The sequence below is a fragment of the Sander vitreus genome, chromosome 22, assembly GCF_031162955.1.
Source record: "Sander vitreus isolate 19-12246 chromosome 22, sanVit1, whole genome shotgun sequence".
Lineage (NCBI taxonomy): Eukaryota > Metazoa > Chordata > Actinopteri > Perciformes > Percidae > Sander > Sander vitreus.
Window position 1 is genome coordinate 19,438,487 of NC_135876.1, and position 26,570 is coordinate 19,465,056.

The following is a 26,570-nucleotide window of genomic DNA, read 5'->3' on the forward strand; positions in this document are numbered from 1 at the left end:
AATAGAGGCTCTCAGGCAATATGGTGACGTTCAATGTAAGTACATTACATGACACTTAACAGGGCCAGTGTTTATAAAGTCACTTCAACATTGACTTCACTATGTGCTAAAGACTGTTGCCTCTAATGAGGGTAATCACCCCGGCAGAATTCCACTCTATTCCATCCGATAATTACACATTAGAGTCACATGAGACGGGAGGAGAGATAACTTCAGTGATTGGGAATCCAGTCAAAATAACCATCAGTCTCAGAACAGTTTCATTATGAAACAGAGTTAAACACTGGGTAAAATTAAACCAAAACAAACATCTGGATGTGGGTCTACATACCGAATGATTCATATCTAATGCAAGATTAAATACTTCTATAGCTACAGACAAGAATGTGAGCAAAATTACAATATGCTGGTATACAAAAGTGTAAACATTTTTTGTTTCCCACCTCAATCAGCATTTTTGATCACAAAAGAGTAATCAAATGTAACTTGGTGGTCGCTGAAATTGGTGACTGAATTGAAATGATTTCCTTTGGTTAAAAAAGTGCAGCCGATGAAACACACCCAGTATGCAAATTCAAAGACAACCAGTAGTGATTACAACACAGTAACTTTTTATTTTGACATACAGCAATTGGCTGGACTAGACTCCTGTTGTACTCATTTAAAAAAAAACACACACACATTTGGATATTGTCATTTCTTCTGTATCGGAGCGTCGTCCCTCACCACATGGAATATTTCAATTTCCTTGATGATCCGATCAGCAATAACCTTGCTGTTTGCTGAAACCATCCTTCGAGACATCAAATCAAACGGCCCCCCTAAATTGCCAAACAAAGCCTTTATTAAGAGGGGTTTCACCAAAAAACAAACCCTGCTTTTAGTACTTATCACCTCCTTCCTTTATTTAGATTTGCAAGACTTTGCACTCAGGTTACTGCTGCATAATCACTTGATGTTCTGTGATCAGATTTGAAAGCATACACACCATCAACATCCAGTACTAGCCCACCGGCTTCTTTGACTATAACCGCTCCAGCAGCAATGTCCCAGCAATGGATCCCAATCTCAAAGAAGGCCTCCGACGCCCCCGACGCCACCAGACACATGTTAGTGGCAGCTGTCCCTGACCCACGGAGCCTGTTGGGACACAGCAGTTGGAGATGAATGAATACAAGTAGGCAACACTGTCCTACACAAAGGCAGCAAACAGTAACTATAGATGGAGGGAAGTGGAGAAAAAAAGAGTTTAAAATGTCCAGGCTGGCCAGAAAAGGGAGCATATGTTCCCAGGGTCCTATGTTTCTCTGCTCAATAACCTCCTAATATGACATGTTAAATGTAAATGGACTATATTTATATAGCACTTCTCAACACAGTCTCAACGACTACTCAATGCGCTTTAATGGAGAAATCCGGTGCAAAATAAACCTAGGGGTTAATAACATGTGTACCGAGTCGACCGTTCTCTGGGATATGTTTTCATGCTAATCGAATGTGACCAGTTTTAGCGCAAACCGCTAATTAGCTTATAACGCTAGTCGTCGGGGCAAGGGTAAAGTAAAAAGAAATCGCTATTTCTACACCAGTAACAAGGCTCAAAATAGCACCATACTTCTATGGAGGCATAATGATGGTCCCTACATGTAAACCGAAGCATTGAGAACTCTGTAAGTATACAGACAGTTTATTAAAAAGATAGTTTATAAAGACAGTACCGTTCACGTATACAGGCAGGCGCCACCTTCGGAAAACAGTCACGATCAGTCGAACGACGAACGCCGTGTAACCAGTAACATAGCTCAAGCACGGCGTTCGTCGTTCGACTGGTCATGACTGTCTTTTTACTTTACCTGTGCCCCGACGACTAGCTTTATAAGCTAATTAGCAGTTTGCGCTAAAACTGGTCACGTTCGATAAGCATGAAAACATGTCCCAGAGAACGTTCGACTCGGTACACATGTGTTATTAACCCCTAGGTTCATTTGTGCATTTTGCAGGAACCATTCACACATATTCATACACTGTGGCCGAGGCTGCAATACAAGGTGCCACCTGCTCATCAGATCAACATTCACACACATTTACACACCGATGGCGCAGCATCGGGAGCAATTCGGGGTTCAGTGTCTTGACCAAGGACACTTCGACCTGCAGGAACTACAGGGCCAGGGATCAAACCACCAATTGGTAGGCGACCGCTCTACCACCAGAGCCACAGTTGCTTTCAATGGGTTTTATGTTCTCAGCAATGTTTTTTTTTCCCTAATTCAAATGTTCAATGTATGTTTTCATGGGTCAATATGTTGAAATCACCCACCTACAGCTTATAGCCAGTTATGTTATACTTGTTGAAACCTACGCCCTCAAGTTTGTGGGCAAGACAGTTTTTAGACATTGGTAACGCCACAGCAGCTGAACTGATTTTTACCACTCAAACTGCATTTGAAACATCCCTATTCCTTTGCTCTTTTGCAGTTTGAACTGTGAAGCTAGCCTTTACCAAACACTTATAATCTTAGTTCACTTCAAGAGACATAGGACCCTGGGCACATACGGATTCAGCTTTCTACTTGGCTTTTTCTCTGTAGACGAAATAACAGCTTCTAGAGCCAAAAGAGATTATAAAACCAGAGTGCAGGTACTGTGGTTTGGCTTTGTTTGTCACAACAGTTGTACAAACTCCAAATTTTACGTGCTGTTTTAAAGAAATGAAACATTTCCAAGGCATGATCATTTTCAATATGGTAAAACAAATGCCAAAAAGTCAGATTCGGAACAAAAACAATTTGGTTGCTCTATTTTGGCTTTGTAGCCCAGCACACAGCATAATAACGAGTCAGTGTATGCATGTTAAGACCACTCACCCATGCACTGGGATGCGGAGGATCTTCTGCATGGTTGAGAAGATCTTGGTTACCTTTTCTATGCTCCTGTCAGTTCCATGCTCAGAGATGATAATGGCCTTATTGATGTCTGCAATGACAGCATGCCAAAAGGGGTTATTATTATGAATAATTATAGGTGTGAGAGGGACTGTAAAGGTGCACACACACACACACACACACACACACACACACACACACACACACACACACACACACACATACACACACACACACACACACACACACACACACACAGTTCCAGTCGGAAGTCCTCCAGATTGAATGTGTGTAACCTTTTTAATCTAGAGAATTTTGCTTGAATGCAGAAAAGTAAGTAGCCTTGAGGTCCTTGATGTGAAAGTGATGATTCTGTATGGATATGTTTCCACATACTAAATTTCAAAAGCAAGGCCGAGGATGACACACATTTGTGGCCAATGCAAAGCTCGATTTGTGTTTTTTCCTACTTTTTTTATTCATTCAAATATGCAAATAGTGCAAACTTTTGACTAGTACTGCACAGAAATAGGACAGTGTTACCGTTTACATCGGACACATTAATCGGTTCATCATTGCAGAAAGCTCCCTTCCCCTTCCTTGCTTTATACATCTTGTCTTCCAAGCAGCTGTACACCACACCAAACTCCAACTGAAAACAGACATCATTATTTCAGCTTTCACATACTGTACAAAGTGTGGATAAACTTCTTTTATTGACTCACTTGTTGGATTTGACATACCTCTTTATTGACAGCAAAGGCAATAGACACAGCCACGAACGGGAATCTGTGAATAAGTAGATTCATGTGCATCAGATCAGAGTGTGTGATTACATACTTTTTTCTTACCCTGTGCATCTAGGTATTTAAAAGCACTTGATAAATGCTGGTTAAAAATATTCCTTGAGGTTTTGGGAAATAAGCTTATTTGTTTTCTTGCCAAGATGAGAAAATCGATTCCACTCTCATGTCTGTCCTCTTAAAAATAAATATGTAAGTGGAGCAAGCAAGCCTTGGATAGCTGTTTCAACCGTGATTCCAGTCTTAATGATAAGCTAAGCAAACTGTCTCCTGGCTGTAGCTTCATATTTAGATACTGTGAATATTTGGCGCCATGGAATAAAACTTTACCTAATTTTAGGATAAATTACATTCCTAATGCTTCTTGTAATCACAGCCATTTTGTTTGGCCTGTTTGGTTTGATCAGGTTAAAGTAAATCCATAAACATAATTGTCCTTTAGCAACACTGACAACTTACCCATGCACGAAGTTGGTGGTGCCGTCCACAGGGTCTATGATCCATGTAGGTTTGTCAGTTAAGATACATGGCTCCCCCTTTGCGACAGACTCTTCTCCAATGAAACTGCAGCACAGAAAAACCAATGCCAAATATCAAGATATGACACAAACGGTACAAAAATGTGTGTGTGAGTGTGTGTGTGTGTGTGTGTGTGTGTGTATCACCAGTGTGTGCCATTTCCAAATTGTTCTTTAAGAGACCCGATGATGATTTTCTCCACCCTCTCATCAGTCTGCGTGACAAGGTCTACAGCGCAGCTCTTTGTCTGGACCTTTATTTCATCCTCCCCAGCCTTCCTAATTACCTAAACAAATGGAATATTAATAGCACATGGTTAGGGATCATGATCATGATAAAGCAGGGCATATTTCATGTTTTGATCAACACAATATCCTCAAAAATATTCAAGGCAATATTGCAAACACCAGAGAAGAAAAACATTCATAGATGGCTTTTACGTACCGCTCCAGCGGCTCTTGCCACTTGAACAGCAAAGTCATATGCATTCTGCCATGGATCAGCCATTATGTTTGTATGGGGTGGCTTACTTAGGAGAGCCTGTAAAATGAATAAAGCTTGCAAAAGCGCATTTGCAAATGCATAAGAGTGTCATATACCATTCGTGAGAAATGCAATAAACTTAAATAAATACAAAAGAATTAAAAGCTTTGAAAAAAACTGCTGTTTCCTCTGAAAAAAAGGTGTTAACGGTGACACTCTGCCTCTGAGTCACCATGAAACAGTACGGCTAATTCTGCTTTCTAAGCACACTACAACTTAATTTTAAAAAAAAACTATTTGTTATGTCATGCTTTACAAACCAGTGGCAGCTTCTGTGATGAAAGAAGAATTCAGATCCTTAACATAAGTAAAAGTACAAATATCACACGGTTAAAATACTCCAGTACCAGTATGTAAGTATTATCAGCAAAATGTACTTAAAGCAGTGGTAGGCACTTTATTTTTGGCGTCGTTGGGCAGAAATTCCATAATATTCTTTCAGCATACTGTAATTTAAGTAGTCTGAAAGAAAACTAGACTTCCGCACCTCCTCTTGGCTCGGTTTTCAGGCTTCAGAAAATCTAGCCGTCATGGGAGACTTTGGCCAATCACAGTCATTTCAAAGACAGAGCGTTCCTATTGGCTGTTCTGCGCATGCATTGCCTGTGCGACAAAGACAAAGGGAGAGCTGCAGGAAGAGATCTCACTCTACTTCAAGTTCCGCTGGTTTTTTAATTCCACCCACTGCAGCTTTAAAGTATTTGTGTATTTGGGTTTTGCTAATTTTAATTTTTACTCCCTATTGTTGGGTAGTTTAATCTACAGCAATGCATCATATTCTTTAAGATAATGTTTGTAGCGTTGCTGTCCTGTGAGAACCAGGTATCTCTAAGTCAACAGAGTGTCAGATAAATAGCCGTTTTCAGATTTGTGACGATTCATTTCCCAGCTGATCCAAAAGGTTGTTTTTTTTTAAAGTGTTTCAAGTTTTTGTTTTGTTTTTTTAGCTAGAAAAACTAGATGTGACACTGATGGCGGTGGATGCTGAAAAAGCATTTGACCGTTTAGAGTGGAGTTACCTGTATGAGGTTTAATTTGGAATTTAATAATATGGAAAGATTGTCTAAATATAACCAACACCATTACCACCAATGAGAATCTGCGTCACATACAATATAAGCTCATGACAAGGATATACTACACTAAATCAAAAATAAATACATTTGATGCCTCTATCTGTGTAGAGTGTTATTGTGTAAAATGTGGCACACATAAGGAGACAATAATACATGCTTTCTGGGAATGTGAGAAGGTCAGTCAGGGTTGGTTAGAGATCCAAAAATGGATGACCAAGACCTGTAAAATTAAAATTGATTTCACAGTTTTGAGCAGTATCTTCCAAAATACTGACGAGCTAAAATACCCCATTGGATGGTTGGTTCTTTTCAAACTCCTAGGTATATAAAAAAAATATTTTACAGTATTGGAAGGATACAGAGGCCCCATCGTTACAACAATGGAAAGGACTAATGGAATACTATTTAAGTATAGAAAAATTAATGTTCGAAGACCGGAACAAACGGCAACAATTTAACAAGGTGTGGCAGGACATATATGAAGCGTTGTAAATTTAATGGCTAAGAAATAAGAACTAGGTATGGTGACTGAGAGCTGGAAACCAAGTGGATGTGTGTGTGTGTGTGTGTGTGTGTGGGGGGCGGGTGGGTGGATTTGTGTAAAAATGGGTGTGTTTGGGTTTGTGTGTTAAAGTAGAAGAATACTGATACCGGTAGGAAATGTATCCTGTTTGGAGTGTGAAATTACACAGTATGTTGATATATGTATTGCTTCTTGATGGAAATAATAAAAATAATTATAAAAAATAAAAATAAAAATCACATTTAGTGTTTGTTGATGCTTTGTTGTTGTTGTTGTTGTTGTTGTTGTTGTTGTTGTAGAACATATACAGTAAATTACACCATATGCATTATCTCTGATATTACAAATTATGTGTGTCAGGGAAGTTGCTGATTTACACCTTCATGAAAAGTGTTTTGGTGATGAATGACACAATAATGAGTTATCAGACAACTATTCATCCCCTATGATGATAAGCACACAACTGGGGCCTGTTGCACAAGAATAGAATGAAGAAATCCAGGATAACTGAAAAAGCGCAGCTTGACTTAGTGTGGTCCGCTCATCGTGGCTTAATCGGTTGCACGTTTGCCGAGCCAGGATGAGAAGGTGAAGCTATGTCAAGCCAGGTGTAGATAGCTGGGATAAGCGCACGTTCACGGCTTTCTTAAATAGACCACGGTATCGATCACAGATTTACTGATGCAGAAATGGAGAAGACGCGTGCGGCATATGTTTCACCCGCTGAGCAGCAGCTATTAATGGAAAATTACGAGGAGGTGAAACATATAATATGCAAAAAGGGAACTAGGCTACGGCTCTTGTTATCAGACAGAGAGAAAAAGCCCAACAGACAATAGCGGACCGACTGAATGCGTAAGGATTTAAAAAGATGTACTTACTAGTCACTCCACATTTTTACAAAGTTGTGCACTGTGTTTTAATTGCTTTTAATATGCTTGTTTTATGTGTTGGTTGTATTGCTGTATCTGTTTTTATGTGCTAAATGTGCTGGTTTTTACTGTAAAGTGTCTTTGAGTAGCCTGTAAAGCACTACATAAATAAATATTTTATTATTTAGCCTACTTTGCCTTAAAAATGAGCAGAGGGAATTAATGTTCCTCGGGAAATTTACCCTAAGGACTAGGCTTCATTTCAAACCCGTATTCACAATGCGAAAATACGTTTTACAACCATATGCACAAATCTCTATACGCTATGTCTAATTTTAAATATCTTTCTACAATAAATGTTCATACAGAACAAACATGACTGGACAAAAACTAGAAAAAGAAGCAAGTGACTTCAAAACACATTGTAAGCATATCTGTAAAACAATATAGCCTATTATTCAGGGTTTTTTTCTCACTCCCAGATGCGTGACAGCACCAAAATAAAAAGATTAAGAAGCTTTGTGGCATTCCAACACATTCTCACTCCCATCTCGTAAAACTCGGACGTTTGGTCAGGTGCCACTGTCGTCGTTATTGACGCTAAAAGTCTCCTTTAGAGTCCGCTGCACGGTGTGGGAGGATCCCCCCCCCTCCCGCCGCCTCTCCACGTTGCACGGGGCAAATTTCACGGGGAGAGCAGCGGAGGAAAAGCCCCTTTCCTCCGCATTGTCCCACTTTATCCCCGGTGCCAGTGCAACCATTTCTTACCATGTAAAGAACTGCAATAGTAGGATTTACATCAAACTTGTGACAGCAATAGTGACAAGTAACGCATGTTAATACAAATAAAGCAGAACACATTCAGAAGACAACGTAATAAACACGTTTATTTCGGATCAGAGCGGCAGCTGATTTAACACATGAGACTCCAGGATTAATCTTAGCCTGGCTGTTAGCCTGGTTTGGAGCAGGCTAGCTGCAAAGAATACATCTCCATGGTTACTTGGCTGGGTTTAATTCAACCTGCTTTTGTGCAACCAAGTCAAAGCTAAATTCATCCAGGATAACTTGAATATCCCGGCTTAATCCCTTATCCTGGTTTTGTGCGACAGGCCCCTGTACACCTGTCATGCACACACGTATCATCCATGCACTGCTATATGAAAGAATGAAAGAAAACCTTACCTTGTCAAGTCAGCTGGGGCTGTCAAAGGCTACTGCTGTTTCCTCTAAACAACTTAACTTTAAATGTCCCCATTGGAGAGATGAAGCAAACAAACAAAAAAAAAAAAAACGTGACAGAGTGGGAAAAGTACTAGCAACGCCCTCACGTGTTTGTTTATAGCAACTTGAGGGGGAAAAAAAAAATCTGTCTAGGAAGGCACACCTGCAACCACATGATGCCACATTTATTTTTACAGTGAACCCATCGAGGGCATCGGTGTCAGCAAGTGGAACATTTTCGATTTTTTTTTTTTTTTTGTGATTCAAAAAAAAGACCTCTGCTGCTGTGCCATGTATGTGTCACATATGTACATTCAACAGCTGATATGACTAGTAATTGAAAGCTATTAAATACAGTGCAGCATGGAAAATCCCATAGTGTTGATGTCAGCTCATAAACCTCATGAATCAGATTTTGTGATGGTAAAACTCTTACATTTTTGGAGACACAGGTGTATATTACAGCTCCTGGCTTAGTTTTAACATGGGTTAACACTAGCTCCTGTGAGTTTTCTATTTCCTGACAGTTTCACAGCTATTGAGATTTCCTTTTATTGTATTCCACTAGTGAAAAATACTTTGAACGCTCCCCCTGGTGAGTCGCGTATAATATGTGTGCTACCGGCAATACGTCATCAGGTCTCATCACCACGCCCCTTTCTGGGGAAAAACAATCCCGCGTTCCCCATAGACGACAACAGCGTAAACGACAGAGGAAATGTATATCGCTCCAAACTTTTACTTTAAACAAACCGTTTTAAATGAATACCTATGCCGAAAAGTTGCTGAGTAGTTTGTTGCACCAACGATACATCCAAAAACCCCGGTCTTCAATTTGTCCTCTTGCCATGTCCTAAAATAGATCCTGATAGATGGGCTTTGTCTCCAGGCTAAAGACCAGACTGGCATCTCCGAGGCTCCCTATGAGAGGGAAGAATCGTGCTGTCACATCAGGAGAGAAACAGGAAAATGCTGGAAAAGCTGTTGTGTAGCGGGTTAATGGAGACTTTCTCACTGATATGAGGCTCATAAGATACATGAATATTCTTAGTCAGTGTGGTAAATGATGCTGGTGACAGTTACTACTGATGGATAGCTAGCGTTAGCTTTAGTGGGAGGCTGCTAAAGCTGCTTACACACCAACCAGACGGCCAACCGTCGGCAGAAAAGGCAGCTGGACTGATCTCCCCGAGTTGGTCAAAAAAAGACCTCAGAACACACCGAAGAGACGAGATGTAATACGTCTCCATAACAGCAGACGGCGCTAATCTGTATTGTCGCCCAAAAATGAAAACTGGCAGCTGACTGGACGAACACTTCATGTGGGTCTTGTTTCTCCGGAAATTCAAAGACAGACTGTCATGGCGGCTTGTTCAGAATACGATCTCATATTGTACTGAAATAGTTCACCGAAACGTGTTTCTGAAAACATTAGAGAAATAGGCCACGCAGTTGCTGAATCTGTCTTCATTTCAGATCAACAAAGGTCAGTTTAAAAGATTTTCGTCAGATTTTGAGAGACTCTAGTCACGCTCATTCCGCTCCCAGTTTCCGGGTTAGCACTCTACCAATCAGATGGGTCATTTAAGTCCGACTGCCGGCAGTGCCCGCCCCGGCGATTATACATGTCAAATCGGCCAAAATGAAGATCGACGGCCCCTCGGACGGACGACGGCACGGAACACACCGAACAGACTCGAGTCACTGACCTCGCCAGACGATTATCGGATCTGTGTGTCCGGGCCTTAACAGTTTAGCAGCATCAGACTGTCATCTCAGCCTATAGATCCAACAGTTGGTTATTAATAACAGGTTGGTTAATTACAGACGACACTCAGCCTAATACGAAGATCTAGATGTGTCTGTATCTATATTTATACATCAAAATGTTCATCATAACTGTTACATCTGAGAAGTGCAGGTATCACATTTCAGTGTAAGGTGAGGTAACTTACATGCTAATTATGTCTCCTCCTATTGTGAGAGAATCAGGAGCTACTGCAGGGAACAAATATCAAATAACAAGGCTGTGAGAGCGGTTAAAAGTAGCCATTTTCACAGTTTAGGTCTAGGACACCACTACCAAAGATGCAGTATATGCGCAAATGTTTTGGTCCAAAAGTGACATATTTCTAACTTTCTTTGGTAACACTTGAAGGTAGCTACATAAGAGTGACATGACACTGTCATGAACACATGACAATGTCATGACACATGAACCCTAACCCTAACTTATCATGACAAAAACCCAATGACACCTCCTAAAAGAAGCGTTATGTCATAAACGTTTAGGACTTGTTTGTTACGTTCATGAGCGTCATGTCACTCTTATGTAGATACCTTCAAGTAAAGCGTAACCCTTTCTTTTTTTATTCAAATGCACGCTGCACTTTAATCTTGAGAGTGTACAATACTATTCTTTGAAATCGTCAAGCTACTTCTCTTCAAAGACCAAAAGTGCCTTGCTGCAAAACAGATTATTGGTAAATGCTGCACGTCTCAAGGAAATTACATTATTTATGTAATATTCATGTTTAATATACTTTATTGTATATACTTTTCTTGCTTACAAACTGAAATGTGACGATAGTGGTGATCCGTGGTAGAGGATAGATACCCGAACCGAGCCTGTCGGGGCCCGGGCCGGGTTTGGACAGATATTTAGAAATGATGTTCGGGTTCGGGTCGGGCTCGGTCACATCAGCGCGATAAGGCATTGAACATTTCAAATCTAAAAAAGCTTATTATGTAGGTGCGCGCCTGTGTTAAAGTGCCCATATTATGAAAAAAACACTTTTTCTGGGATTTGGGGTGTTCTTTTGTGTCTCTGTTGCTTCCACACGCATACAAACTTTGTAAAAAATCCATCCATGCTGTTTTGAGTGAGATACGGTTTCTGAATGTGTCCTGCCTTCAGTCTCCGGGTGAGCTGTGCGAGTGCAATCAAAGATAGTATAGAAGAAGAAGAAAAGAGGTCTCACTCTGTAGCTAAAACAGAGACCAGGTGAAAAGAGGATCTGCAGCAGTGAGAGAGAGCTGTGCAGTACAACAAAAATATGGAATATTGAAAATTAAACTATGTAAACCTATTCTTGTACAACCTTAAAATACAATTATGAACCTGAAAATGAGCATAATATGGGTGCTTTAACGTGTGCTTGTTGCCCCATGTGCGCTGATGCGCTCATCTGTTGACATTTCCGAATGCCTTCCTACAGTTGCTTAATAAAAGCGGGCTTTCCACACAAACAAACGTATGTGTCATTAGTATCAGAAAAACACGAGATTTTAACTGTGTCGGGCTCGGGCCAGGTTTGGTTACTGCTCTGTCGTACGTGGGCCGGGCTCGGACAGAAAAACGCGGCTCGATCCGCACTCTAGTCTGTGGCTCATTTAGGTGTTAAGTATTGTGTATGTGGATTGTGTTTAGAGATGTTCGATACTGCCTAAAACGCTGGTATCGGTTTCGGGAAAGTACTGGAGTTCATGCACCGATCCGATACCACGTAAGAAAGCCCTAAAGAAAATCTACATTAAAGTAGTTTATTTATGTTCTTTTTCCATTATAACTGATTGTCAAACTGGATAATAAAAAAGTTCTGGGGCATTCATTGTTTGTATTTGTTCATGTTTCACAAAGAGTTTAACCTGAGCCAGACTGACAACAAAGATATAGAAATCATATCACATCCATACAGGGATAGTAGTATACAGTTGTTAAAACATAATAAAATATATGACACACTGGTATCGGATCGGTACTCGGTATCGGCCGATATGCAAGTTCAGGTATCGGAATCGGTATCGGGAAGCAAAAAATGGTATCGGGTAGGGGTAGAACGGTACACTGAAGTCACGGTTCGGTTCATACCTCGGTTCAGACATCACGGTTCGGTACAATGGAGGGAAAAGCATAACAAAAATGCAGAAGGCAACTTTTTTTATTGCGCATGTCTCAGGCTGTACCATCATGTACATGATGTGTACATGTATCATGTGAATGCACAGAGCAGGGGTGTTAAAAGAGCAGCTTCGGTTACACAGAGCAGTTGGCGAATTGTGGCGTTAGCTTCACACGCTAACAGCGGAGCTAGCAGCAAACAACGAAGCTAACAGTGGACCTAACAGCTAACGGCGGAGCAAACAGCGAAGCAAATGGGCCTGGAAGCCATTTGTGGTCGAGGCAAGAAGGGATACAGCTACAGTACATCCGTGTGGGTGAAGGGACCAGTTTGCTTTCTGTGGACTCACTGGACCGACTCGACATGTAGGCGGAGCTTGGGAGCTTCAGAGCTAAGGCGGGGCTACGGATTAGGTGTCCCTAAGAAACGCGTATGTAACAGTAGTTCGACATTACATTAATTCATTTGCACGCAAGTTTTATTTATTTTTATACCGTGTATTCTCCGTGTAAATTCATGTGCCGAACCGAGACGCCCGTACCGTTTCGGTTCAATACGAATACATGTACCGTTCCACCCCTAGTATCGGGCCATCTCTAATTGTGTTGTGTGTGAAAAAGGGCAACAGCACTTGACCACGGTGAACTATAATACCTCTTTCAGACTCTCTTTGACAGTTTTTGAATACACTTAATCACAGATGCACATCAACATATGCATTGGGTTCTACATTGCCTGATATCCTTGTTTGTGTTATTACAAAATAGCTGAATGTCCAGAGGGTTTTCCCAGGGCTTGCCTGGACATGATGTTCATTAATGCCACCCTTTGCATAACTTAAGTTGATGTGTGCTGGAATACCTGTTTGGGTTGTTTTCTATTGCACTAGCGAAAACAGGGTGAGTCCTTAAGCAAATGTTTGATTATTACTGCATTTGATCCTCTTGAAGCAAGTTAGAAATCTGATATGGATTATCGTGTGATAACAGTTTTGTTAAGCAACGTCAGTAAACATCGTCATCCTCCTCTACAAGTTGCTGCATTCACCAGAAATCCTGATTCACAAACCGCGCAGCTAAAATAAACAGACCTGTGTTGAACTTAACAGATCAGTATGTGGTATAATGCAGAGCTGGTTTGTTGAAAGTTTGTGTTTGACCGCGAGCAGCAGGAGAGCAGTTGTCACCCTGTTGTGCACTAAATATAAGAAACTCTCCAGAATGTTGGGAGACAGGCTGAGGGAAGTGATAGAACAAGCAAAACAAATACATCAGTCCTGCCGTCTCCCTGGCAGTTCCGTTATGAATAATTTATCCAGGATGACGGATGTTGGGGATGTTTGGTTCCCTTGAATTACAGCTGAAACTGAGGCCTGCCATGATGCTGGAGTTGCTGAAGGTCAATGGTGCACACTGAAAGATGAGCAGGGAGCTTGAGACATATTGTTCCCTGTCTAGAGTCCTTTATAAGTCTCTTTTGAGTTTTGACTTTTCCAATACATAAAGTATTGGACAAACTGAAATTTTGACCTGATGGTGGTGCTGGATAAAAAGTCAGGGGATCACAAAAGTTATTTCAATTCATCTTTTGCGGGAACATGGATGTCTGTATCAAATTCTATGTGAATCTATCCAAGAGTTGTTGAGATAATTCACTAAAAACCAAAACTGTCAACCCGCTGTTGGGGCTAGAGGATAACTCAGGGGATCATTAAAAGTCATTAGGCTTCATCCTCTGGGGGCCATGCATGTCTAAACCAAAAACTATGGCAATCCTATTAATAGTTGTTGGGGCATTTCACCAAAAAACTAAAGATAAAAACCTTATGGTGGCCAAAGTCAGTAGACTTCATCCTCTGAGGACCGTATCTAAAGGTGAATACAAATTTCATGACCAACCATCTAATAGTGGTTCAGATGTTTTTAGCCAGGCATCCCCATACTAATTTGTTTAAAATGTGTATTAGTCTGAAACCTCTCAGTTCATTTTGGATTTCCAAAGGAGCATAATCAACGGTGCAGACCAAAAGGCCAAATAGATCTACAACAAATCAGAGCAACGAAATGACGTAGCTCTGAGTGACACATGTAGGTTTGGGGCAGTGCTTGGTCCCTTTTGAAGCAGGAAAAAATGTTATGAAGTGACATTATGAAGTGACGTGAACATTATCGAAAAGCTGCAAACCCCGCTATGAAGCCATGATGAAACCGCAGTTTTTGCAAGTTCCCACAATTTCATTGCATAAATATCCCGCATATTCCATCGCATTTTTTAAGAAAACGTGCCGCATAATCAAGGATTTTTGCCCGCAACAATCACAAAAAAACTCTGCATTTTTCTGGAAGGACTGATTGTTTAAACATGTCTCAGAGCCTGACTGTCAAATATCCAGGGGAACGTTCTTAGGATGTAGCAGAAATACAGTGCTGCCAGCTTTTCAAAGAGCAATGGTTCGACTTCCTTACGACATCCTAGTCAAGAAACCGGAAACAAAAGACTGACAACATGTGCGTGTTGGTGTAAAGGTGGAGTTGACAGAGGACTAGGCTTTTAGCTGACTGACTTTGGAAATCGTTCCCAACACTGGTGATTACGTCTGAACCCCCCTGCTGCAGACTAACATGGACCATTGAATTCTGAGGAGGGGGTCGCAGCGGTATAAGACCTGGGTTTGCTCAAATAACGTGCTTTAAAACCATTTGTTTGTCATCAGAAAACACGGGCTGGAAAAGCACAGAGACAACAGTCCATGGAGAGCAAAACTCTGGGCTATTTCATAGAGCACATCAGCCCGGGGGGGCAGTCGACCACTCTGCATGTGCAGTATCTGCAGCACTGACTGAAAGAGCAGGGGAAATGCGGCAGAGAATTTTTACATGGTGTAATGGCTGTGAATGCTTTTATCTCTCTACTAAATCTCAACGGTAGCAGTTGGTGTTTTTTTTTCCTAGTGTTTTATAGTGTCAGACGCCTGTTTTTTTATTTTATTTGGTTTCCTGTTTGCCACAAGAGACACTTTCTTTCTTCATACTTTCTACTTTATAGAATTTATAAGGAGAAAAGACAGTTTATCATTTTCTAGGTCAGAGCAAATAAGGACATTTATTTACTGTATGTTCTGAACACACGGTTGATTCAGGCAACTGTCGGGATGTCAGGAAGGTGTTTAGGAGCCTACAGCTGGTTTATCCATTCTCCGATGTATCTTTACATAATATCAGAGTTCAGACGATACAAGCTGGTGTAACAGCTTTTGTTTTCTCACAGTGAAGGCAGCATGGGAGCAGTCTTGGCAGATATGATTGCATGTTGTTTTTTCTCGTCTTTGGTTTTTATTTGTGGGTTTCAGAGGGAACAAGTCTCTCAACTCCCAAATTTAGTCAAAAATCTTCCCAAATGTTTGTACTCACGTTTTACTTCTGTTGCCTTGCCTAGTCTTCAGTTTTTGAGTATAGCCAACATGTGAATGCATGCTGACACCTGTCTCCGTAGGGTTTTTATAGGGGCTTTCTGACCGGAGGGATTTTTGCAGTTCTTAGAACTAAACGTTCCTAGAACACTTTTTTCGTCGTGTTCGGACAGGAAAAATTTGGGGATTTTTAAGTTCCTCTGGCCTCAGTAGCGTACTTTTTTAGCTCCTACTTCAGAGCAGGGTCTTTTCCATTTTCCTTTTTCCTAGGTGTACTTGATTGATCAAACTTATAAGTCACGCCCACTGCCAACTCGGAAACTTGCAGACAGAGCAACAGCGGGACATTTTAAACAATTTTCACCATCTTATTCATCATTAAATTCACTTCTGACAATGTTTTAGGAGCGAAATTAACTGTTTAGATTTCAAATATAGGCAGTCTTGCGGAAATTTATGCTGAATTGACAATTTGTTTCAAAGTTTTCGGAGTTCAGAAGCTCGATGAACACACACACACAGCGTAGCAGGCAGAGGCGGGGTCAAAGTAGGAAAAGTATTAGCATCATTTGTTGTCGTTGTATGTGGTGCTAAGGTCTAGTGACGATGATATAAAGACCGTTGCCGTGCTTGCGTCACTCCCTTACCCCTCTTACCAGTCCCTTTGGCCACTTGGCCAGTGGGAATGCAAACGGAAAAAAAAGATTTTGGGGGAAGAGTAGTTCTTAGAACTGCTTAGAAGTGTACTTTTCCTCTAAAAAGTACAAGTACTATCCGGTCGGAAAGCTCCTATTGACGTGAACGTATCCATCTGTGGTGTGTCAGAAAGAGACGGAAATGTTTATAGTGCTCTTTATTACATCCAAAACATACTTCATATTAATACACCTTTAACATGTTTTCAAGAACACCATCAGGGTATTTTAATCTGGACTTGAAAAAAAAAAAAACTTAAACAGTACAGTAATTATATGTACACAATATTTGGTGTACATATTCCTGAATTGACTATAGTGCAAACTAGTGATGACACTGACATTCATTTAATTACTGTGTAAACAACAAATGAAATATTAAATAAATATAACTAAATACAATAACCAAAGATAAAACCCTACATGGAAAAGCAATACAAGAGCAGGAGCAAGGGAACAACTGGATATACTCTCATCTCAATCATCTAAAATTCATACACACACTACACCCTGAGGAAGGCTCAAGCCGACACATGTTGGGGTATTTTTTTTATAGTCTTGCCCTATTTATTAAAAGACCTTTTCATGTTTGATGCTTTCATATATCAACACTTTCACTAACATTTGCTTGGAGACCTAGTTTACCGGTTGGGCCACAGACTAAAGAAAATGACACCACCGAAAGTTAGTCCGACCGGTGGTGAGTTGTCGTTGTTCGTAACGCTAGATTTGTCAAAGACGCTAGCAAAGCAAAGCAACACAGTTCAGAAAATAAGCACAGCAGAAACGTCAGATAGGCCGGACCACCGTGTTCAACTATTATATATCTCTCTCTATCTATCTATCTTTAAACATCAGAGTTACGGCTGAAAATGACAACAGAAATAAATAAGTTATGCTTACGTTACATATCTCAACAATTTTAAATCAACTTATGTTTTTATTTGTCTACCCGGAAGTGACGTTTCGTGTTAGCTGGAGGTGTGAATCATCACTGATCTCTCGATTCCATTACGATTATCATGTCAGCGATTCCATATCTTGATGCATCACGATGCGTCAAATACATTTTTCTATTAAAGCCATATAGGATATTTAATTCATAGCTTTTCAAGCTTCAAAAACCAAACATTCTGCAGTGCTCTAATACTAAATAAATTGGATACATAAAACTACAGCACTGAGCACAAAACATAACAGAATATGTAAAAAGAAAAAGGTTGTTAGGCATACATTAAATTGTAAACAGAAATAATCGATTATGGCCCGGTCGATTATCGATGCAGCATCGTCCATGTCCACGATTCGATGCGTCGATTATTTGATTAATTTCAACACCTCTAGTGTTAGCGCAACGTCACGGTGATTCTGTCTATAGTTCTGTAGGAATGAAATTCATTGATCTTGTTCTGCATTGTCCACATTAATAAATATAGATAAGTGCTGGGGGATATGACGAAATGTATCGTGATCCATCGTCTGTATTTTTCTATATCGTTTCTATCGCGTTTCTATATGTCGAAAAAAAAAAAACAGCAGCTGAACGGCAATATTTACATCATTTGGACGACGCGTTACGCTCGGATCCTTGCACATTATGTTCATTTTGCACTAAAGATCCTTATAAAATGAGAAAATACTTTTCATTTCTCAGTATATAATTCACACAGGAGTATACAAAAAAATAGGCTTTGCCATGTGGTTGTTTCATAAAGACTATTTATTTATTTATTGAATTACCAGAAAACATGCTCGTGATAGATATCGTTAACAAGATATCAAATGATCGGGATTGAAGATTTTGGACATATCACCCAGTACTAATATAAAGAATAAATAATGGCTAAAAACAGGTGTAAAGACAGACACGCATGGCATAATACCCTCATCACAAACAATATCGCTGAGTTACAGCAGAATAAAAAGTCTGAATCTGTAAAAGTACAGAATCACAACAATGACAGAAAGAAGACTGAAAGTCTTAAGGGCTGACTAACAAACTTCAGAGTATAGTTCTTCAGAGGTAAGTTTATCGTTTTGGTTCTTATAATATTATTATGGCAAAGACGGAATCGTGACTTGTTACAGTAAATGCAGTCAGTCAGGTGATTTAATAACTGAAAAGTTGGTAGAGGAAATTATGGAACTTTACTCGCCATCTGTGTCGTCCCTCCCAACGTGAAACTCTGTTATCTCCTTAGCGATGCGTTCTGCTATTGCTCTGCTGCTGGCGATGATCAGCCTCCGGGACATCACATCAAACGGTCCACCTGGATGAAAGCGAAAAGAAAAAGTAAGTATTTCTGAAATCAAGTTGAACTTCACATTTTGTTAGTACACGACTGTGACATATGTCGGTAAAAATGTGCGTTGTGTTAATCTGAATAAGCCAGCTGACGGCTCCCAAAGTTACTGCTCCTGATGTGGCCATTTTTCAGCGCCTAACAATCAACGTTTCTCTAGAATTTCAATTCCTCATTGACTTGTAGAGATCAGGTTACACCTTCTTCTCGTTTCCTGATAGAATGAAATCAAAATGTCAGTGTGAGCAGTCGAACCACAGCACAGCTGATGAAGCACCTAATGTGGCATTTGGGACTACTGCTTACTGCTGTTAGTACGAACTGACTGACCAGGTAATGTAAGGGCAAAGATATTTCACAGTAAGTCAAAGAGTTCCTACTTGAGTAATAAGATTTAATTAATTAACTTGTCACAGATAGAATAAGACAATACTAGTCGTTATGGCAACAGTTGAGCACATATATGCCAGTGGAAATTTCCTCCTCCGTGGATTTGGCTTATTGCACCACCCAATCGCTCAAACAAGCACAACGCATTCCTTTTGAGATGCTCATGTTTAGAAGAACAATGGCTAAATACTAAGCTAGTCACAAGGGGAAAAACATTTATAAATCGGATAGTGAAGGCGTAGTCGATGAATTTCTCTGTTGGATCAGAATTGAAGCTGGAGAGCTGATCAGTAAGTTATAACCATAGACTGTTAAAACTAGGTTATAACCTCCAGTTATCGTCCAAGGAGTAAAAGACTGGGCTGGTAGAAAGTCATCTTCATCCACTCTACAGGTTTGCTCCACCACGTGCCATGCACTCCTCCATTCCTTGCTTGTAAAATAAATAAAAAAGGGAGTGTTGCGGCTGTAAGCAGTCCAACAAAGTCTTGCTGCGAGGGACTAAACACAGAGAGATGCGTAAACACACTGATGTGCTCGAGATTGTATTGCAATGATTTATTCCTCCACACGTAAAATACAACTAGCACTGCAGTTACCAAATGTAAAGTTACTTTGCGAGTCAAAATAAGTGCGCTAGTGCGGCGGTCAACAGAAAGAGTTCGCTCCCAGGCTCACCCCCTCTCTGTCAAAGCCCCAGGTGAACAGGTGAAGCAAACAAATATGTTATCACTTCCGCTCAAACCGCGATGAAAACGCCCACCACCTACAATATAAGTGCACAATATAATAATCAATAAATAATATAAATGAGACCATAAACAATATGTGGCTCCTACAGGGAGTGTGAAGGTAGAAGCTGCTTACTCTTTTAATAGCCCTGCCATTGTCTTCTGTTCAGGTTTGACTTGACAAGCAGCTTTCTATTTATTTTTTGGGTTTTTAAATTCGAACAAAAAATAACAAGTGTAGCAACACACCAAAAGGAAAAACAATATCTATAAAGTGTTATAAACAATATGTTCAATCTGTCTGAAAAGGAGCGGGACGAAGTTGGATTCATTCAACTTTTTTTTTTTTCTTTTAAAAGATTATTTTTTTGGGGCATTTTAGGCCTTTATTTTCATAGGACAGATGAAGACATGAAAGGGGAGAGAGAGGGGGAAGGACATGCAGCAAAGGGCCGCAGGTCGGAGTCGAACCCACGGCCGCTGCGTCAAGGATTAAGGGCAAACACTTGGCCCATCCCACATGGGATTGCAAGACGCCACAAACTTATTTAGCAAACATCTTCCGGTCGCATATACAAATCATTTGGAGAAATACATGAATACAAGTATATACACATATCTACTAGAGGATGGATACCTGACCCGAGCACGACGGGCTCGTACAGACATTCAGAAATTTAGAAATGATGTTCGGGTTCGGTCACATCAGCGCGCCTCTTGTGTTAACGTGTGCTTGTTGCCCCGTGTGCGTTGATACGCTCATCTGTTGACATTTCCGAATGCCTTCCTACAGTTGCTTAATAAAAGCGGGCTTTCCACACAAACAAACGTATGTGTCATTAGTATGAGAAAAAAATTGGATTTTAACTGTGTCGGACGCGGGCCGGGCTCGGACAGAAAAATGCGGCTCGATCCGCACTCTAATATATAGACACATACATACATACGTATACACACATATACCGTACATACACGTATACATACACAGAGCACACACACACACTATATACAAACAACAAATCCTCATCTACAGATCATCTCGGTAATATATAAATGGGCGCGTGCTCTACCAAGTGAGCTACCCAGGCGCCCCCCCCCCCATTCAACTTTAAATAGTTCCTGGATATATTATATATTTTATATATGTATGTATCGTGTATTTTATATTCATAGCAAGAGAACATAAAATATATATAAATGTGCAAAGCCATCAGCTGCACTGCTGTGCCCATCTTTGACTGGGTTTCACAGGCATTTGTGGGCAGAAAGCAGGGGGGGAAAAAACAATAACAACGAGAATTGGTAACTCATAAACATAATAACTTCTGTTATGTTTGCGCTGAAAGAACAGCAGCCCATTCTCGCCGCTTTGTTCTGTGAAGCAATCTCCTTCAGCAGTTTTTCCACAAGTAAATCACTAGGTTGCCCACTTCCTAGATTTGAATGAGTGAGTCCTCAGGAGCCTCTCAAAAGTTTAGCAAAAAGAGCTCAAGTTTTTTTTTCCCCAGCGACTCACCTGAAATGTCCATGATAACTCCTCCAGCTTCAGTAACAACCGCTGCCCCTCCAGCCATGTCCCAGCAGTGGATGCCCATGTGGTAGTAAGCATCAGCCGATCCGCACGCTACCAAACACATGTTGACAGCTGCACTGCCCGGGGAGCGGATACTGTGGATGGAAATGGAATGTCTGATCAGCATTTGACTGCATATGACGCACTGTTAACCTCCAGATGGTTTTGTGAATGTTTAGTGAAAGTTTAGTTTGTGAAGTTAGTGAAACATGGGGGGGGGGGGCTTTATTGTAAAGCAGCCAAAGGAAACAAAGTATCAATTTATGTCACGGAGGTTAGCGCTGACCACTATCATTCACTGAAAAAAAGTGTCTATAAAAACATGACAATGGTCATTTTCAGCATTTTTAATTATTGGATAATTTGTAAGTGTGTCACAGAAGGATAAAGAGCAGCCACAGAGAGCTGAAGGTGACAGGCAGCACACCTCCAAAGTGCTTTGCCGTTGTGTGCAACACTACTCGCACCGCGTGCAACATAAAATCAAGATGCGGTTGCAAATATTTCTAACCGACTTCTTTATCAACACAACATTTGTTTGTTTCGATGCACTGTAAAGAGATACAACAGTTACTGTTATTTTGTATTTCTGATAAAGTAGCTGCTCAAGGAATGTTTGCTTGAAGTACTACTCACGGGACTCACCAGATCAAACAAGACTGAAATGTTTAAGAATTACAACTAGTGCTCATGTGTATATATTTACCCATGCACAGGGATGGTGAGGATGGTCTTGATGTTGGCCAACATTGTTTTGAAATGCTCAGGATTCTTCCTGAAGCCCATTTCTGTCAGTACCAGAGATTGGCTTATATCTTGGATGAAAACACAACAAAAATATCAGTCAACAAATGACAGCTTGTGTACTCTGAAAACACAGAATCAGTTGGCACTGTCTCTGAGGTTTCTGTGTAGCGCTGTAACAAGCTGTTATTCTGGCTGTGATATTGCCTCCGCCTGCTGGATTGGTTAAAAACTGCAACACTGAAGCCTAATGTCGTTATCAATATTTGCCTTCTTGTCCTGACACTTTAATCGGGTCTCCGTTGCAGAATGCCCCTTTCCCTTTCCGTGCTGTGTACATTTTGTCCTCGATGCAGCTGTAGACAATCCCAAACTCTATCTGAGACCGAGAGAAATATAAGATATTAAGAATAGCCATATAAAAAGAGAAAACTACTGTACTACTCATCAGAAATTCACTGGGTTATCAGGGCAATTACTATGTTAAGGACTCCTTTAATTGAGATGTTACAAAAGAGCATACGATTCACAAACAATAAAACCTACCTCTTTCTTCACAGTGAAGCCAATTGATACGGACACAAATGGGAACCTGCACAAAAGACGTTCACGATATAAAAACAGTCCTTTAATGAACTCCCTTTAGGTTTAAGCTCAGGGGAATGAATTTCTATGATCAGTTCAGCTTCATCTACGCGGTCTAATTATCCCCGACAGAGAGGACACGCCAAGAGACAACCTAATTAAAAGATAAGAATAGATGAGGAGCGACAAAGATAAAACAAATCCAGTGCCGTATCAGGTTTCTCAACGGTTTATACAGTACCTGTGAACAAAGTTGGTGGTACCATCAATAGGGTCAATGATCCATGTGGGATTGTCAGTTAGAACACTGGGAGCGCCTGCTGCTACTGACTCCTCACCTATGAAGCTTCAAAAATCACACAGACAAAACAGAAAATAAACTAATAATGTATGCATCATACGACTGTTATCTCAGCTGCAAACTTAATACAATTGCACTTGATACCTGCGTTTTCCTTCACTTTTCTACTAGAGTCTATACTATGTGATATGAGGTAGTTTTATCTTGTAGCCGTAGCTACCACTGAGGTCATGTCCAAAGTTTTTTTTTTTTTTTTCTCTTCGATTTCAAGCAATATTAGCATCCTGGCGCAAGTTAACATTCTGCAATACTTTTTGGTGGATATATGACCAATATGATATATCACTCCGCCCAAGTAGCAGTGCTTCGCCTTTCTGAGAATATAGTTCCCAGTTTGTATTCGCTTAGAAGACGGCCGTGTCTCATATGACCTTGTCATTTGCACACGCTGTGACTATACAAATCACAACATGTAAATAGGAACATGTTGGTGTTATTTTGTCACTTATTGGGAGCAGTAGGCTAGATGGAGCCGGTTACCTCCAGGATCTGTGCTAAACTAGGCTAGCGCTGGGGGTGTCAGACAGAGTTACGACACGCACGGAGATGAGAAGGGTATGTATGGACTTATCTAACTCTGGGGGATACGGTGAATAAGCTAAAGTCCCAATAAGTCGGCGTGCTCCTTTAAATTCTTGGCTACAGCGCTGCCAGGATTAGTGATAAGAGCAAGAGTGTGAACATGCTTCATAACACATAGTAGGTATAGAAAACTAACATCCACAATGCAAACCAGATTAGCAAAGGGAATGAAGCATTAAATGCCATGATACCGTCTGTATTTTCTGGTTTAATACCTATGAGTGGGGTACTTTTCCTTGATGGAGGATATAATGAGCTGTTCCACTTTCTGGTCCGTCTCAGTCACCAGGTCAACTGGTGAGCTCTTGTGCATGACGGTGATGTCTTTCTGGAGCGCCTCGCGGATCATCTGGCAGAATCACAACAGTACCAAACTCAGCAAGGGGATTTTCTGGATGACTAACCACATCTTCTGCTTTAGTTAAGCATAACTTTCACCTTTGCAGCCCCCTCCCTCTGGAACTCCCTACCCATACACATCCGTGACTGTACTGACCTGGTCACATTCAAAACGCACCTCTTCAGCTTTCCACATACAATAGTCTTACATTTCTCACCTGATAGTTACTGGTTTTGTTTTTAATTGCTTTTAATATGCTTGTTTTATGTATTGGTTGTATTGCTTATCTGTTTTATCTGTGCTATATGTGCTGGTTTTACTGTAAAATGTCTGACTACCATGTAAAGCGCTATATAAATAAAATTTATTTTATGTAATTATTATTATTATTATTATTATTATTATAATAACGTGTTGTGTGTAATGGTTACACACGGTTTGCAGTGACAGTTGTAAACCCTTATTTTTTTAGGTTTTAAGAAATGCTTTCTCTTTGCAGCAAGAAAAAGTCTTGTTCAGTCTACTTTATGCTGTCTATAGTTCATCTCTATGTTTTATTTTGAATGTTGTATCACAAACTAATCATCACTGTAATTTGTAGATGTTAACTGGATAATACAGAAGGTTTATATGTATGCACTTTCTCAGCTTTAAAGCCATGTTTGGTCATTTCTAGTCTCTCTCTATTTATATTATTCTTACTAATATTATAATGTTACTGCTACTACATTGCACATATCTGTACCTGTTGTTCATACAGTGTTCATATTACATAGCCATATTTATTCTGCTCTTATAAGGTAACTGCTAATACACTGCACATATTTATATTTAATTTATATTACTCTAAACCACCTTCTGTAAACCAACTGTATACTACTGTCTACACTGCACTACATCTCTTGTCCTGTCTATACTTTGTATATCGCATTGCACTTTTCTGTTTTTTTTGCACTTCTGGTTGGACGCAAACTGCATTTCGTTGTCTTTGTAGTCATACTCTGCACAATGACAATAAAGTTGAATCTAATCTAATAATTTCTTGTCTCTCTGTGAAATGCTTCCCCCTGTTTCTAACAGCTCTTTGTCCCGATTATCAAAATGTTTAACCTTCAGTGTTGCCTGAGTCTGTTTAGAACGTTTTTGTTCTACAAAGAGACTCGTCTTAGAATAATTTAAATGACAAACATCATTGGAAACATTCACAATTAATGTTAAAAGGAAAACAACTGACCGTGACTTCCATCCCCAATCTCTAGTCACTACACTTTGCACTACCTTCATCCTGGACTATACATCTGCCCATACTATATATTCTTTGCACATTCTGCACTCAACCCATTCAGCCTCTTTTTTTCCTTTTCTTATGCAACAGTTTTTGTTTATTGCATTTATTGTTTATTTCATATTAATGATTACTATGTTTGTTTGTTTATGTTTACACCATCCACCAAGGCAAATTCCACGCAAGTATACTTATTGTGGCAATAACCCTTTTCTGATTCGGATTTCTGAAAACAACTGTTTTAAACAGTCAAACTTTACGCCTTTGTTATTGTACTACATGTGAATGTTGTAAATAATTATCTTAACATGTGCAATATTAGACTTTTAAAATGGTATCATATACCTGCAAGGTTGGTTTTAAATGTGCTCTATAAAAACATTGACTTGACTTGACTTGCAAGTTATAGGCTACTGCTGTGCATGCAATAAAGATAAACCTGGAAGCAAAACTTAAGCTAAGATAATATTGTACCACAAGTTATTTCCAGACCATAGCATTAAAAGAAGAAGCAGTAACAGTAGCTAGGATTTACTCACCCTCCCAGCCTTTTTGGTGACCTCCACACAGTGATCCATACACTCTTGCCAAGGATCACTCATGTTGATTGGGGACTAAAGTTAAGGGATGAGGAGTAACGTTGAATAATGTTATATTCCCTGATAACGTTAGTTACAGATTGTAACGTTAGGTTCCTGTTAAGGAAAAGCGACACAGAAGGTTAATTCACATTCAAAGTAGCGGTTACATTTACAACCGATGAGCTACTGGCTGGAAAAGGTCATTAAGAAGCAAGAAACGTTAAATCTGTTATAACAGTGCAAAAGTTGTCAGCTAAATTAACGTTAACGTTAGCTCTTTTACGCGAATAAACTGGCGCAGAGCATAATGATAAGTAAGTTACGTTACGGCTAAAAACATACAATTAACGGTTTAGCCAGGCAGCCATGTAATGTCTTGGTTTACGTTGTAATAAGCTAAGACTACAGTAGTAGGGGTTCCAATAAGCTAACGTTACAGTAGCAGAGGTTCCAAAGCTAGCTAACTCAACCAACCACCTCCAGTTGGACTGACTTCTGTTGACGTTTAGCCATAGGAGGGTGGGACTAAAGGCAGCTCTCACTCTTATTGGTCAATAAATGCCGTTCTCATTGGCTAGCAATGGCTGTCAATCCCCCTTATAGGAAATTGATAAGCCTTTTTTTTTTTATTCATACTTAACACA

The 26,570-nt window shown here is 40.1% G+C and overlaps 2 protein-coding genes across 3 annotated transcripts; both read right to left on the bottom strand.

The window, feature by feature from the left end:
- Positions 1–588: 588 nt before the first annotated feature.
- On the bottom strand, positions 589–8,519 carry LOC144537353 (inositol monophosphatase 1-like). 2 transcript variants are annotated; one of them, XM_078281026.1, is made up of 9 exons: positions 8,407–8,519; positions 4,652–4,764; positions 4,354–4,493; positions 4,148–4,252; positions 3,629–3,674; positions 3,429–3,537; positions 2,868–2,976; positions 989–1,140; positions 589–821 (listed from the first exon to the last, which is right to left on the bottom strand). In XM_078281026.1, exons 2-9 carry the CDS (start codon positions 4,712–4,714, stop codon positions 694–696), a joined length of 852 nt encoding a protein of 283 aa, XP_078137152.1. In that variant the 5' UTR covers positions 4,715–4,764; positions 8,407–8,519; the 3' UTR covers positions 589–693. The 2 variants fall into 2 exon arrangements, with proteins under 2 accessions (XP_078137152.1, XP_078137151.1); XM_078281025.1 differs by having other exon boundaries at positions 4,652–4,747; positions 8,407–8,517.
- An 8,075-nt stretch (positions 8,520–16,594) lies between these two features.
- On the bottom strand, positions 16,595–26,424 carry LOC144537183 (inositol monophosphatase 1-like). Its single transcript, XM_078280689.1, has 9 exons — positions 26,269–26,424; positions 25,885–26,040; positions 23,936–24,069; positions 23,019–23,123; positions 22,739–22,784; positions 22,463–22,571; positions 22,155–22,263; positions 21,392–21,543; positions 16,595–18,721 (listed from the first exon to the last, which is right to left on the bottom strand). Exons 2-9 carry the CDS (start codon positions 25,945–25,947, stop codon positions 18,600–18,602), a joined length of 840 nt encoding a protein of 279 aa, XP_078136815.1. The 5' UTR covers positions 25,948–26,040; positions 26,269–26,424; the 3' UTR covers positions 16,595–18,599.
- Positions 26,425–26,570: the final 146 nt, after the last annotated feature.

Excerpts from the sequence above, each read along its gene's own strand:
- LOC144537353 (XM_078281026.1), bottom strand. The coding sequence starts at position 4,714 with ATGGCTGATCCATGGCAGAATGCATATGACTTTGCTGTTCAAGTGGCA. Across the intron at positions 3,675-4,147 it reads ACCACCAACTTCGTGCATGG|ATTCCCGTTCGTGGCTGTGT; the intron begins GTAAGTTGTCAG and ends ACTTATTCACAG. Across the intron at positions 3,538-3,628 it reads CCTTTGCTGTCAATAAAGAG|TTGGAGTTTGGTGTGGTGTA; the intron begins GTATGTCAAATC and ends GTCTGTTTTCAG.
- LOC144537183 (XM_078280689.1), bottom strand. The coding sequence starts at position 25,947 with ATGAGTGATCCTTGGCAAGAGTGTATGGATCACTGTGTGGAGGTCACC. Across the intron at positions 22,572-22,738 it reads GCTTCACTGTGAAGAAAGAG|ATAGAGTTTGGGATTGTCTA; the intron begins GTAGGTTTTATT and ends TCTCGGTCTCAG. Across the intron at positions 18,722-21,391 it reads AGTTATCATGGACATTTCAG|GTGGACCGTTTGATGTGATG; the intron begins GTGAGTCGCTGG and ends GCTTTCATCCAG.